This window comes from Rana temporaria, chromosome 7, assembly GCF_905171775.1.
Source record: "Rana temporaria chromosome 7, aRanTem1.1, whole genome shotgun sequence".
Classification (NCBI taxonomy): Eukaryota; Metazoa; Chordata; class Amphibia; order Anura; family Ranidae; genus Rana; species Rana temporaria.
The window spans coordinates 157,382,023-157,398,052 of NC_053495.1; the positions used below are offsets into that span (position 1 = coordinate 157,382,023).

At 43.2% G+C, this 16,030-nt stretch overlaps 1 protein-coding gene across 1 annotated transcript in view; it reads left to right on the forward strand.

Moving 5' to 3' along the window:
• The window catches only part of LHX4 (LIM homeobox 4), a 91,402-nt gene extending 77,295 nt beyond the window's left edge, over nucleotides 1-14,107 (forward strand). Inside the window, exons 5-6 of the mRNA XM_040360238.1 lie at nucleotides 7,889-8,057; nucleotides 13,211-14,107. Of these exons, the coding sequence (XP_040216172.1) occupies nucleotides 7,889-8,057; nucleotides 13,211-13,572 (531 nt within the window). The 3' untranslated portion in view covers nucleotides 13,573-14,107. The remainder of the gene's footprint in view (nucleotides 1-7,888; nucleotides 8,058-13,210) is intronic.
• Nucleotides 14,108-16,030: the final 1,923 nt, after the last annotated feature.

The following is a 16,030-nucleotide window of genomic DNA, read 5'->3' on the forward strand; positions in this document are numbered from 1 at the left end:
ATTCAACGCGTAAATCAATGGAAGCGCCCCTAGCGGCCAGCGTAAATATGCACCCAAGATACAACGGCGTAGGAGACTTACGTCGGTTGTAGGAAGCCAAAATTCAGGCGTATCTTGTACTGTGAATACGGGGCATAGATGCGACGGCGCATCCGTGGACTTACGCGGCGTATATAAAGATACGTCAGCGTAAGTCTTTATGAATCTGAGCCATTGTGACTTTGCATAGATTGTAATTGTTGTAGCATTCTTTTTATCTCAGAGTTGATTGAAAACTATAGATTCTCTTCAGTAATGATTGATAGACCATGTGCGGCCATGTGATCTAGGCTGAGAGGTGGAGCACAGCAGCTCCTTATATCCATGGCATGGACTTTTTCACTCCAAATAATATTGTGATTGGGTAATGCTGGCATGTGCCCTACTGACTAGTGTAAATTTTAATAATAGCTCCACTTTAAATTACACCTGTCACTAGTGTATGCTGCGAAACCGTCTCATAAATGAAAGGCAGGCACTTTGTATTTTAAATGTACAGATTTATAGATTAGCCACTAGAGGGAACTCTGTTAATTGCTGCTATAATTCAGCCCCCCTGTTTAACCCACATGTTACTGGGGGGCAGCGATGTCCAGGCCAAGCTTAGCAGCTCCTGTATGCCTCGACCTGCTTATAGCTCTATGAGTAACCACATTTTTTTTACACTGTTTAAGGACATAGATGGCTTTTTTTTGGTAAAATGACCAGGCCCCTTTTTGCGATTCGGCACTGCGTCGTTTTAACTGACAATTGCGCGATCATGCGATGTTGCGCCCAAACAAAATTGATGTCTTTTTTCCCCCCCACAAATAGAGCTTTTTTTTTGGTGGTATTTGATCACCTCTGCGTTTTTTATTTTTTTGCGCTATAAAGAAAAATAGAGCGACAATTTGAAAAAAAATATTTTTTTACTTTTTGCTATAATAAATATGCCCCAAAAATATTTGTAAAAAAATGTTTTTCCTCAGTTTAGGCCGATACGTATTCTTTATTTTTGGTAAAAAAATCACAATAAGCGTTTATTGATTGGTTTGCGTGAAAGTTATAGCGTCTACAAAATAGGGGATAGTTTTATGGCCTTTTTAATAAAACTTTTTTTTTACTAGTAATGGCGGCGATCAGCGAATTTTATAGTGACTGCGACATTATGGCGGACACATCGGACACTTTTGATGCTATTTTGGAACCATTGACATGTATACAGCGATCAGTGCTATAAAAATGCATTGATTACTGTATAAATGTGACTGGGAGGGAAGGGGTTAATCATTAGGGGGCTAGGAAGGGGTTAAGTGTGCACTAGGGAGTGATTATAACTGTGGGGGGGCGGGGCTTACTGTGACACGACACTAATTACTGCTCCCGATGAGAGGGAGCAGATGATCAGTGTCCTGTCACTAGGCAGAACAAAGAGATGCCTTGTTTACACAGGCACCCCTCTGTTCTGCCACTCCGTGACACGATCGCGGGACACCGGCGGACATCGAGTTTGTGGGTCCTGCGGGCCCGGTCACGGAGCGCGCCCACACAGCGGCAAATTTAAAGGGACGTACCTGTATGCCCTTTGCCTGTCTATGCCATTCTGCCGACGTAAAAGTGCGTGCAGCGGTCGGTAAGTGGTTACTGTATTTATTGGCACTCACTTTTTTACCCTGAAAATAGAGGGTAAACTGTGTCTGCGTGTTATACGCAGGGGGCTGTGGAATGTTTTTTTCCTGAAACTTCCCTCTTAAAGTTAGGTGCGTGTTATACGCCGATAAATCCGGTAATTCATGTTTGGCTCAGATAAGTCTTCCTATAAGCAGACAAAAATATTAAAAAAATCTAATTTTGTCTTTACAGCTTATCATTTTTTTTTTTAAATATATATATTTTATGGGTTGTATTTCAGAATTAAAATATATATTTTTTAATTCTGATCTCTACAAAGAAGTTACTTGTAAAAAGAAAAAATGGAAGGTGCACACACCTAGTGCATTACCAATGACAATTTTATGAATGATAAAATAATAAAAAGTGGCTACTCACAAAAGGCAACTCTCAATTGAGCCAAAAAATCACCACAGTGTATGGAGATGTGAAAGACCATATCACAGGGTATACTGGCGCGTTTCAGGGGTACATCCCCCTTCCTCAGAGCTAGGCTAATCAGGACCACCATGAAGAAGTTACCTCTAAGGCTGGATTCACACCTATGCAGTTTTACTGTTCTTTGCAGATTTGCACTACATTCCATTTTACATGGTTTCCTATGGAACACGTTCTGTAATGCAAATCTGCAAAATGCAAAAAGCACCAAAAATGCGTAGGTGTGAATCCAGCCTAAAGATGGTAATCCTAATTGCTGCTGTGTAGTGTAAAAATGATAGCTCTAGTGATACCGGATACTAGAGTCAGAGCTCTTCTTACAGCACTGCAACTAAGCACTGACCAGCTCTCATGTAGTGCAGGTATCGTGTGGCATAGCCTTGGCCTCTCTCTTCCATTCACAAAAAGCCTTGTATTTTGCTCACACAAAGGGAGAGATTTACAAAAACTGGTGCACACAGAATCTGGTGCAGCTGTGCATAGCAACCAATCAGCTTACAGGTTTTATTGTCAAAGCTTATTTGGACAATTTAAAGTTAGAAGCTGATTGGTTGCTTTGAACAGTTGCACCAGATTCTGTGTGCACCAGTTTTAGTAAATCTCCTCCGAAGTGTTCTGTGAATGGATAAAGGAAGTACTCTGCCCCTAGTCAATCTTCAGCAATTTGTAGCTAAGAAAATGTATTGCATTTCACGAAACGCATTAAGAACGGACACCACTGAAGAGCGGACGCCATTTCACGAAACGCATTAAGAGCGGACACCACTAGTGATTTTGCGGCCAAACTGAAGTGCTGATAAAACTCAATCACTAAGCCACAGTGTGGAAAATCACATTAAAAATGTCACTGTTAGCGATCCCATAGAAAATAATTTGGGTGGGGGTGGTAGTATTCGCTTCAAGAAAATCGCCGTTGTGTCATCAGCCTTACACTGTCTTTACCATTTCGCATGCTGTATCTGCAAGATTACAGAAAGTTATAAAAACCCATTAGAGTCATGTGTTGCTTGTTAGATTTACAGACATATTGCAGATTCCATAAAACGTCAGTCTCAGGCCAAATGAGGAGGGCCAAGAAATATGGACATTTTCTGGCATTGATGAAACTGGCAGATTCTGATGACAGTTCAAACATAAAGCCAGTATCTGAAGAGAGCTTCGTTATGTGCCATTACTGTTAGCAGAGATTTGCAACATTGTGATTAGAAAGATATTTTGTTGCCTTTTGCCAACAATCAGACACATTTTATATTGCACCCTCTTGTGTCACATGACTCTGAAAGTGTTGGATGAGAATATATTGAAGACCTGTTAAAAAAAAGAACAATATATACATAGCCTACACATACATTTTATACAAGAGATCTGTGTGAGTGGTGTATAAATATACAGGCCCGGATTCTCAAACGAGTTACGCCGGCGTATCTCCAGATACGCCGTCGTAACTCTGAGTCCGAGCCGTCGTATCTATGCGCCTGATTCTTAGAATCAGTTACGCATAGATTTGTATTAGATCCGACCGGCGTAAGTCTCTTATGCCGTCGTATCTTAACTGCATATTTACGCTGGCCGCTAGGGGCGTGTACGCTGATTTACGCATAGAAATATGTAAATCAGCTAGATACGCGAATTCACGAACGTACGCCCAACCGTCGCAGTACAGATACGCCGTTTACGTTAGGCTTTTCCCGGCGTAAAGTTACCCCTGCTATATGAGGCATACCAATGTTAAGTATGGACGTCGTTCGCGCGTCGAAAATTGTACATCGTTTGCGTAAGTCGTTCGCGAATAGGGCTGGGCGTCATTTACGTTCACGTCGAAAGCATTGGCTTCTTGCGGGTTAATTTGGAGCATGCGCACTGGGATACTTTCACGGACGGCACATTCGCCGTTCATAAAAAGCGTCATTTACGTGGGGTCACATAGAATTTACATAACACACGCCCACATCTACCACATTTGAATTAGGCGGGCTTACGCCGGCCTATTTACGCTACGCCGCACAAAGATACGCGATTCTACGTGAATCCGGGCCACAGTATATATATATATATATATATATATATATATATATACACACACACACACATATTTAAAATTGCTTTAATTCTAACTCTGTATGATTATTGTTCATGAAGATGCTTGAGCAAAAAGACTAAAACGCGTAGAGACCTAGGATAGCAAGGACCTAGGAGGAATTATTTTATTTATCTGCTCACATAATTTGTAATAAAAAACAACTTTGCCATTCTGAGGCTTCCCTCCAACCACTTTGCATATTATTTTATATATACTGTGATTCTGTACTTACCAAATATGCTGCAGAAATCTCCCTCCAATAAGTCTGTCTGCAGCCATTTTAACTGTGGGCAGCTGAAGCTGCTGCCTGTTCACTTCCTGGATTTACACAGACACACAGAGGCACATCTCCAGCTCTGCAGCTCTCATTGGCCCTCTTATGTCTCATCCCCCCTCCATTCCTGGCAAACTCTCGCGAAAGTGAGAGAGAGAGAGAGAGCTGTGCATGATGTCATAAGCCTAGGCTAATGACCAGACAAGAAACAGGAAGTGGGTTGTATAAGGTATTTACTGATAGAAATAAAATGTTTTACTATCCAAAGTTAAAAGCAACAAGGGCAGAAGATTTACTAGATGGAAAGTTGAAAACAGGACTGAAGTTCCACTTTAATCAGGGAAAGGGGGGCATTGCACAGAGCAGCTAACTATAATTAGCTAGATTCACAGAGAGTTCAGTAGATACGCCGTCGTAACTCTGAATCTACGCCATCGTAAATTTAAGCGTATTCTGTCTCAGTAGTCAGCAGCAGAGAGGATTTATTATTATATCCTCTCTACTCTTCCTTATTATTATTCATGTATCTTGCCACTATTTTATTCATGTTTACAAAATGTTTGTACATACTCTAATGTGTCTGTTTTAAAGTATCTGTAAACCCTCATCTTGTAAAATAGCCCTTCGGTTTAAAATATAAATTAATCCAAAATGTTTGTGTACATATATTTAAATAAGTGATCATCACATAATCTCTGTTCTCAGCTGCATAAGGGGCTTAGAGAGGTGGGGGAAGAGAAACTACAGTGCACTGATCTTCCCAGTAATTAGCTGTGGTGGGGGAGATGTCAGAAGAAGTCTGGACAGGCAGGCTGAACCCAATAAATTACCTGTTTCTCCCATCCACTCATTTGAGGTGGATGGAGGAATTGCACCTGTTCTGACAGCAGGGACCCTTACCACACACACTGATCAAAGTTGCCAGCTATAGATCTTTTTGGAAAAACCCAACAGTCTGGTTGTACAGAAGTCGATCGGTAGACTGACTTCTGTACAAGAAGCCTGCCCATACATGGCTCGAAAGTTGCTCAATCCCTGCTGAAAAGGCAAAATTTCGATCCATGTATGGCCGTCTATAGATATGTTCTCATGCCCAGTGTGGTTGGTTTGAAATAGGAAAATGGGGACTGGCAGGAACACCAGGGATTTCACACAAAGGAGGCAATGCAAAGAGAACAGGAATCTTTTTACACAAGGACATGGTATAACAGACGCACATCAGGAATATGAAATGTTGGGGTAACATATTCTTCTGACATCTCCCCCACCACAGCCAATTACTGGGAAGATCAGTGCACTGTAGTTTCTCTTCCCCCACCTCTCTAAGCCCCTTATGCAGCTGAGAACAGAAATTATGTAATGATCACTTATAATAAATAGTATTTATTATTTTTTATATTAGGCTTTTTATTTTACTTCACATGACTGCTTATAAGGGCAGAATAAGGGGAACTCCTATGACATCATGGAAGCTGTGAGACCCTGAGAAGCAGGAGGGGCCACACAAGGGTCCTAACTTATTTAATTCTTCAACATATCTTTTGTTTGTTAGACGTAAATTTACCTGAAGTTCGACTAAAAGTATGTTTTGTTGACAGGTTAAGCAAAAATAGTGCTTAGTTGAACTACTGTTTAAAGCTAAGGTTTTATCAGCTTAGATTTTGCCTTTGCTGGCTTCCTTTTAAATAAAGTATTTCCATGTTTATTGCATATCCTATTTTAAACCCATTGATGTCATTACTGGGCTTCCCTATTTAAAGATCCCACTTAAAAAACATATTAAAAGAAAGCAGCAACAAATACAGCAGCTGCTGACTCTTATTACATGGACACTTACCTGTCCATGGTGCCTGCGCCGCAATGTCGGCAGTCGAGACCAAACAATTGCTCGGCTCTCAGCTGCCCCCTGGGTGAGGGAATCAGGAAATGAAGCGCTGTGGCTTCACTTCCTGGTTTCCTACTGCGCATGTGCAACTAGCGCTGTGCGTCTGGTCCCTGTTGTGTTCTGGGAGCTGTGTGTCTCCCAGAATTCAGTGGGGGCACAGAGTAGGCGCCAGAAGTGGCGTAGATCACCGAGGTGATCTATGCCAGGAAGTGGGAGCAAATACCTGTATTAGACAGGTATCTGCTCCCCCCACCCCCCTGAAAGGTGCCAAATGTGACACTGGATGGGGGGAGGGTTCCAAAAAGTGCAAGTTCCATTTTTGGGTGGAACTCCACTTTAAGGCAGAAAGAACCTAATTAGTGGGAAGACCTGGTAGGGTGCTGTACATAGAAAAGATCACAGCACCCCACCTCAGTAGACCTCATAAGAGCCCTCAGGTCTAATGCAAGCAAATATCTAAAGGCTGTGATAGGTGAATTTCATTCTGTAGAAGTGGAAGTTCCTAGGCAGATTGAATTTGCATGCAACCTGCCTTAGTAGTGTCTACAGCAGGGGTGCCCAACCTTTTGAAGAGCGAGGGCCACTTAAGCAACTTGATAACCAGTCGAGGGCCACAATGAGCAGAGCGGGCGGATGACAGATCACGGATACTCTATAGGCCCTCCGATCCGCCCAGATGGAAGGGGACAAATTCCCTTCTGTTTTTCAGATTGGAGGTAGGAGGGGTAAACGGACATCTGTCGCTCTGTAGAGGTGAATTGACGGTCCCATTTGGTTGGGCTGGTCGTGTGAAAAAGGGCATAAGGCTGCTTTCACACTGATGTGCTGCGGTTTACCCACACCGCGGGTGCAACGTACTGTAGTGCACCTGTGTCTATCCTGCGGGTTAGCTGAACTTTGCCATAGACTCCGCCTGTGGCAAAAGCCGATGCTGTAGAGGAAGCATCAGCTTATGGGGCTCTGCTCCGCAGCCGCTTTCTTCCTCTACCACCAGCTTAATTTACAACACTGATGCTGTGGTATGGCGAGTCACAACCTGCGATCTGGGCTTGCCAACCCACCATTCCAGAGCAGGAGGTCGCGGGCCACATCAGAGGGCTCCCCAGGCCACTGGTTGGCCACCCCTGGTCCACAGGTACTGCTGAGGCTCCATGACCAAAAGAACGGAAATCCATTTGAATGAAAGGTGCAGTCCAATGATAGGCAGGCTTGGCAAGCAATTATTAGATGACGCTGGATGTCTCCAGCCAGCAAATGAGGGGGTTCTATCTAAGTTGCTGCAGCTTCTAATGTGCACTCTGATAAGCTTACAGTAAGCAGTAAAATCAGAGTAAGCAATTACATTACAGGAGTGACACTTGTACAACAGCAGAAATAAAAGTAAGGTTGGAGTACAGTAAAAGTAAAAAGGAAAGTCCATCAACCCAAAATCATATATGGTTGAATGGTTGGGGTCACAGGGGGCTCAGTAAAAATACTTAATATAATGTAGACAGAAAATTCACTCAACCTCTCATTTCAGGTTTGGTTCCAAAACAGACGTGCAAAAGAGAAGAGGCTCAAAAAGGACGCAGGGCGGCAACGCTGGGGGCAATTCTATAAGAGCGTCAGGAAATCTCGTGTAGGGAAGCCTGGGAAGGAAAGCTCTGCAGAAGATTGTGGCATTAGTGACAGCGAATTAAGCTACAGAGGTAACTATGAAGTCATTCCTTATTTATGGAGCTATATGGTGACCCATTGTTAGGGCAGCTTTGTTTGTCCTTAGAAGCTACAAGGCTTTCCTAGAAAATGTAATCCATGGCAAGCGGAAATAATCCTTTAACCGATCTGAGTGCAGCAAACTGAAATAGAAATTGTTATAGGTTCCTGTATTGTGCAAATTGTCATTGCTTTCTATACTGCCTGGTGATGAACCTGGAAAGCTTTTATTGAAAAATTCAAAGAACAATGTGCAGCACCTACTCAATCATCCTCTTCCAAAGGACTGACAACAATGAACTGTTATAAATAGATGTCCGGGTACTACACTAGGCCACTGCACACTAAGGCCCAGATTTACAACCGAGATACGACGGCGTATCTCCAGATACGCCGTCGTATCTCTGAGTTGCGCCGTCGTATCTATGCGCCTGATTCTTAGATTCTTAGATTCTGCGAATCAGTTACGCATAGATACCCATTAGATCCGACAGGCGTAAGAGCCGTCGGATCTTAACTGCATTTTTTTTTGGACCACTAGGTGGCGCTTCCGTCGAATTCTGCGGCGAGTATGCAAATTAGCTAGATACGCGAATTCCCGAACGTACGCGCGGCCGACGCAGTAAAGTTACGATGTTTACGTTAGGCTTTTCCCGGCGTAAAGTTGCCCCTGCTATATGAAGCGCAGCCAATGTTAAGTATGGACGTCGTTCCCGCGTCGAAATTTGAAAAAGTTAAGTCGTTTGTGTAAGTCGTCCGTGAATGGGGCTGGACGTCATTTACGTTCATGTCGAAACCAATACTTGCGGCATACTTTGGAGCAATGCACACTGGGAAATTCCACGGACGGCGCATGCGCCGTTCCGAAAAACATCAATCACGTCGGGTCACAGTAGTTTTGCATAAAACACGCCCCCCCTGATCCAAATTTGAATTAGGCGGGCTTACGCCGGCCGATTTACGCTACGCCGCCGCAACTTCAAGCCCAACTCCAGGCAAAAGTAAAATTTAAATAGTACATTGTGCATACAATGACCTTACTCCTCTTAATTTCAATCAGCTCTTCCTAAACCATCATGCAGATTTTCTGCCCTGTGGGCCAGGCTTTTCCCCCTGCTCAGTATCTTTTTGGACACTGGTCCCCTCACTGCCCCTGTGAGTTCTCCTGCCTCTGGAGTCTATGAGAGAGGACCCAGACGATTGAACTGTCACTTCCACCAATAGGAGGTGTCCACATCATGCAGACAGTGATGTGGACACCTGAAAAAGGGCCCCCGGGAAATAAACAGAAGATGAAAAATGACCAAGTGACTGTGGCTTCAGGTAAGTGAAATGGGCAACTGGATAGATTTTTTTTGGACCAGTGGTTAGTTATAGGGGTGTGTGTGTGTGTGTGTGTGGGGGGGGGGGGGGGGGTGGCGGGTACTAATATGCTGGAGTTATGGGCCTTAGGAATATTTTAGAAAACAACATGGCTGTATGTTTTGGACAACAAACTTGCCATTACAAATCAAGCTGTTTGGAACCCTCCACTTTCTTTAAGAGATTTGGGGCCCTCTTCACACAGTTGGTTCAATGAAGTCTGCCTGACACTTTTTCAGGCAGGCCTGATGGGAAGCTCCATGTAAGTCTGTGGGCTTACCTTTTATTCCACCCAGGTCGAGAAAGAAAATGAAAAAAGGCCTTCATGCTTTTTTTTATCCAACAGTTTGATGTAAATGGACACAATATAGGTCCAGAAGGCTCTGGTTCCAAATCAGTTCCTGCCCGGCCTATAGACAAATCATGGGCAGACGGGACCTCTCTAGATCTGGGTGAACATCTTGTTACACCCAGCCCATACAGTTTGGGCTGGGTGTAACAAGATGGCTGCTGCTGCTTTTATGCGGCCAAGTGCAAGGAGTACCAGGATGGGCGTTGCAGACAGCCTTCCCTAATGGCATTTTAGTGCCTGCCCATCAGTGCCCATAAATATCACCTATCAGTGCCCGTTAGCTGTCAGTGCCACCTGCCAGTGCCATCCAGCCGTCAGTACCATCTGCCAGTGCCAGCAAGCCATCAGTGCCATCTGTCAGTGCCAGGCAGCCATCTATCAGTGCTGCATATCAGTGCCACCTAATCCTATCAGTGCTACCTAATCTGTATTGTGCTTTGAGAAACTGTCACATGACATTTAAAAAAAGTATCGGTAATCGGTATCGGCGAGTACTTGAAAAAAAGTATCGGTAATTGTACTCGGTCTTAAAAAAGTGGTATCGGGACAACCCTAGTTGTTGGTAAATGAAAAGTAATTGCACAAAGTTTACCATTTGTGATCAGCTTTACACTGGAATCTTGACCATGGATCAAAGCATTGGGAAGCTTAGAAATGTCTGTTTTCTAGGACTGTCATACATGGCTAGATACATCTAATTCTTTGCTCATTAGATTATGATATGACATGTATAACATTAAACTGACCACTCCATTCTCCCATGATGCTTGTGGTTGGCTAAAAATCAAGATTGGCAAGAGCTGGAATGCAGAACACAGTCCTTCATTTAAAAAAAGTGCAAAGCAATTCACCAAGGCGGAAAGTTACAGTGAATTATGGAAGTGCATGCTGTGTTGTTATGAAATATAGTGCATTGTAATGAACTTTGTATTTGTCAGCCGGTTTGCTGGGCTGCTAGAAAGTTGTAGGTACGACAGGGCTGACAGCCATCGGTAGTTACAGCTTCCTCTCCATCTCCAGTAAATACCTGAGTAGTATTCCCTGCAGTCCATTTGTCAAACACGGCCGTGAACTAGGCAATTGATCAAATAAATAAGAACGGCGAAGCGGCATTAATCATACCTCTAGTTCAGCCATCAACTGGTTTATGATGATTTTGGTGTGTGCGGAATAATAAGCAGCTTATAATTCAAACTGCCTGCCTATTATTTGATATCAGACTAATTTCTTCATTATATCTATGTTTTAGAGTTCTATAAAGAAGAACTTTAAAGGAGGACTTGTCATGTTTAATGGCTCACTAAGGCTACATTGAAATGTAACACAACTTAGCATAAGCAATTTGTTGGCTTTGGAAAACCCTTTTTATTGGCTTATTTTTTACAAATAGCTGTCCTTTTTTCTGTAAAGACCTGATATTTTAAAATAAACCTATCATGAGGTGAAAAACGAAGCTTCCATTGCTCGCTTTTCGTTCTAAGAATGCCGGTAGTCTGACTGGCATTATAATTATCATGGTTTAGTACAGATTCTCTAAAAAAGAACAAGTATTCAGATATGGAGCTCCGACTTTACTCGAGTTTTCCTGATCTGCATACTTGTTTCATTTTTTCATCAGTGACTCAGAATGAGCTGAAGCCAGTAGGTCAGTATGACAGCCAGACAATTAGCTTTTTCAGGAGATCGGCAATGATACCCCCCATATTCCTCTCATGATGAGTTTACTTTAATGCTTGGTGGACACTGATAGGTTAAAGCACCCAATGATGCTTTATATCTCGGACAGTTTTGCCAACCTACCAGATTGAAATTTACTGACATGACACCCAAAATTTACTGGCACAGCCAAGTTTTTACTGGCATTTCCAAAAAGTACAAAATTACAGTTGTAAGTGCAAATTTCAGCATTTAGGCTAAAAATATAGGGGCAGATCCACAGAGAGAGTACGCTGGCGTATATACTGATACGCCGGCCTACTTTCACATTTCCAGCGTCGTATCTTTAGTTTGAATCCTCAAACCAAGATACGACGGCATCTGGGTTAGATCCGACAGGCGTACGGCTTCGTACGCTTTCGGATCTAAGATGCAATACTTCAGCGTCCGCTGGGTGGCGTTCCCGTCGTTTTCCACGTCGGGTATGCAAATTAGCTATTTCCGACGATCCACGAACGTACGAGCGGCCGGCGCATTCCTTTATGTCGTCTCTAGTCGGCTTTTTCCGGCGTATAGTTAAAGCTGGTATTTTGCGGCGTATAGTTAGACTTGCCATGTTAAGTATGGCCGTCGTTCCCGCGTTTAATTTGAATTTTTTTTTTGTTTGCGTAAGTCGTCCGTGAATCGGAATGTACGTAAGTCCCGTCTAAGTAAAAAAAAATGACGTCCTAGCGACGTCATTTAGCGCAATGCACGGCGGGAAATTTTGGGACGGCGCATGCGCAGTTCATTCGGGGCGGGGACGCACTTCATTTAAATGAAACGCCCCCTAATCGGCGATTTGAATTCCGCCGGGAGAGATAGACTACGCCGCCGTAACTTATGGCGCAAAATCCTGGATTTGAACTAAAGCCAGGAAAGGTACGGCGGCGTAGCGTATCTCTGATACGCTGCGCGGGTGCAGATCTCTGTGGATCTGCCCCATAAGGTTTAAGGTAGATATTAAAGCAAAATGCATATTTCTTATTTTATTTTCAATATAGTAAGTAAGTGGCTCAGGGACAGGAAATTAGAATGGGCGACATGCACACTTGAAATGGACTCTCATACTGACACTGACAGCAGTGCACAGCAGCACAGATCACCAACACGTCCTTCCCTGAGTCACAGTGACAGTCTCTCCCCAACCCAGGTGGTCCTCTCAGTCCCCTCCAGTCCAAACAGCACTGACAGTCCCACTCCCAGCTTGCCTTACTCCCATCCTGCAGACCCGCAAACGAGGATCTGAGAGCTCCGCTAGGCTCCCTTGCACCTGGACAACACACAACATGTTTAGGCACCATCTCCATCGGACCCCGCCCTCCAACCGGTACCACCCAAACACACTGTAGCAGGCACTTGAATGGTCTTGGCCGGCTCCAGACCCGAGCTGTGCATGCCCCGAGCGTCACAGCCATATTTTTTACTGGCCACATTTTCCTCTCACTGGCAGGAAAAAGGTGCCTGTTTTTTGCGGTTGGCAACACTGATCTCAGACCTCCCAGCATATCTTTCTCTTCATGGCTTTACTGTTATTTCATGGCTATTTGAGGCTCCAAGATGTCAAGCTTGTAGCATTTTCTGCAGTGCAGAGGATAGTGATAAAGACCAATAGATGTCCTTAGTCCTATTAAAGCTGATATTTGCAATTGAAAAATAAATTTTCATTAGCTTTTAAATATGATAAATATGTATATGATAGTAACTCATTTAACCATTGTATTTTTTCAACAACAGATGACCAAATTTTGTCTGAGCTGGGATCTTCAGGAGGCATTTACAGTGCAGGAGGGGACCTTGTAAATATGCCACTGACCAATGGAGGCTTCACGATAGATGGCACTGGACACTCCTACCAAGATCTTCATGATGGTAGTCCATATGACATTCCTCAGTCACCCTCTTCTATCTCCTCCCTTCCATCACATGGATTGCCATACAGCATGGACAATTCAGGGGGGATTTTACCCCACGCTCCTTTACGAGCACTACCAGCTGCACCCACATCCGATATTTCCACAGAAAGCAGCATGGGCTATCCAGATTTTCCTACTAGCCCAGGTTCCTGGTTAGATGAGATGGATCATCCTCCATTTTAAAATAAAACAAAGAATTGAGGTCAGACCTTATAGACGATCACTGAGTTTGCCAAACTCTGCAGACACCATACTCAGCCTTCAGAAAACGATCAAATAAAACCACAAGCTCCTTCTTAAGAACAATACTATCAAACTGATGCAAACTGCACCAAATCCATCATGTTGAAAATGGAGTTGTACAAGCAAGTTGGAGGAGCCTTCAGAGACAATAGTTGGAAACACAAGGTGATGACACTGAAATGGAATGTTTGCACTTTTGTGGGTCAAGATCTCCCTACCTAATCCTGGGAGATTTCAAGAGACATATCTTCCCACTCTTCTCAAGTCTCTAGGGGCCACGTTATACTGTGCTCATGAGTATATACACCATCATGCCACATGAATACAGCTGATGGGTATCCCGGACAATACTGCTGGTCTTCCTAAATGGCATAGACCATTAGTTTTGACATGCAGCCGACAATCTTTACCCATTTTAATGCAGCATCTGTCGTGGGCTAGGATCTTATCGTTCCAAATAAATGATGTAGAGGAATACGTTTCAATATTGCACCTCACTGTTCACTGAACAAACCTGTAACACATTTTAATTTTGGTCTACAGCTGCTATTTGGCACCTGTTTCCTTTGAGGGTCTCAGTACAGTATAGAGACTTCTAATGTTAGACAGCTAACAGTGATCCTATCGCCCCAATCTCAGTTACTCGTTGGAAGAAGGTCAGATATCTGTATAATACAATGTAGGATCACCCAATCTCAGTTACTTGTTGGAAGGTCAGATATCTGTATAATACATTGTAGGATCACCCAATCTTTGTTACTTGTTGGAAGGTCAGATATCTTTATAATACAATGTAGGATCACCCAATCTCAGTTACTCGTTGGAAGAAGGTCAGATATCTATATAATACATTGTAGGATCACCCAATCTCAGTTACTTTTTGGAAGGTCAGATATCTGTATAATACATTGTACGATCGATCATCCGATCTTTGTTACTTGTTGGAAGGTCAGATATCTGTATAATACAATATAGGATCACCCAATCTCAGTTACTTGTTGGAAGGTCAGATATCGGTATAATACAATGTAGGATCACCCAATCTCAGTTACTCGTTGGAAGAAGGTCAGATATCTGTATAATACAATGTAGGATCACCCAATCTTTGTTACTTGTTGGAAGGTCAGATATCTTTATAATACAATGTAGGATCACCCAATTTCAGTTACTCGTTGGAAGAAGGTCAGATATCTATATAATACAATGTAGGATCACCCAATCTCAGTTACTTGTTGGAAGGTCAGATATCTGTATACTACAATGTAGGATCATCCAATCTCAGTTACTTGTTGGAAGGTCAGATATCTGTATAATACATTGTACGATCATCCAATCTTTGTTACTTGTTGGAAGGTCAGATATCTTTATAATACAATGTAGGATCACCCAATCTTTGTTATTTGTTGGAAGGTCAGATATCTATATAATACATTGTAGGATCACCCAATCTCAGTTACTTGTTGGAAGGTCAGATATCTGTATATTACAATGTAGGATCACCCAATCTCAGTTACTTGTTGGAAGGTCAGATATCTGTATAATACAATGTAGGATCACCCAATTTCAGTTACTTGTTGGACTTGGAAGGTCAGATATCTGTATAATACAATGTAGGATCACCCAATCTCAGTTACTTGTTGGACTTGGAAGGTCAGAAATCTACATAATACAATGTAGGATCACCCAATCTCAGTTACTTGTTGGAAGGTCAGATATCTTCATAATACATCGACAGAACTGTACACTATTTCAATGGGGTAACTCATCTAAATCTAAACCAATATCAAATCTTTTATCATCAAGCATAATCATTACTTTTCCAAAAACGAGCACCACCAAACCCAGTTTCTTTTTTGGGGTGCATTTATTACACATCTGTACATGAATTAATATTTACAGTTCCATGCCTACTATAGTTTTCAATACTTTCATCTCTTAAAGCGGGGGTTCACCCTATCGACGGGAAAATTTTTTTTTTTTTTCTTTTACCCTAAAATCAGGCATTGTAGCGCGAGCTACAGTATGCCTGTCCCGAATTTTTTACCCCCGTACTCACCTTGTAGTCGTCCATCGAAGATACTGGGGAATGGGCGTGCCTATGGAGACGGAGGATGATTGACGGCCGGCTCTGGCGCGTCACGCTTCTCCGGAAATAGCCGAAATAGGCTTGGTCTTCACGACGCGTGCGCATAGCCTGTGCGCAGGCGCCGTGAAGAGCCGAGACCTACTCCGGCTGTCTTCGGGGAGAGTGACGTGCCAGGGCCGGCCGTCAATCATCCTCCCTCTCCATAGGCACGCCCATTCCCCGCGGGAGCCGAAATCTACGATGGACGACTACAAGGTGAGTACGGGGTTAAAAAAATCGGGACAGGCATACTGTAGCTCGCGCTACAATGCC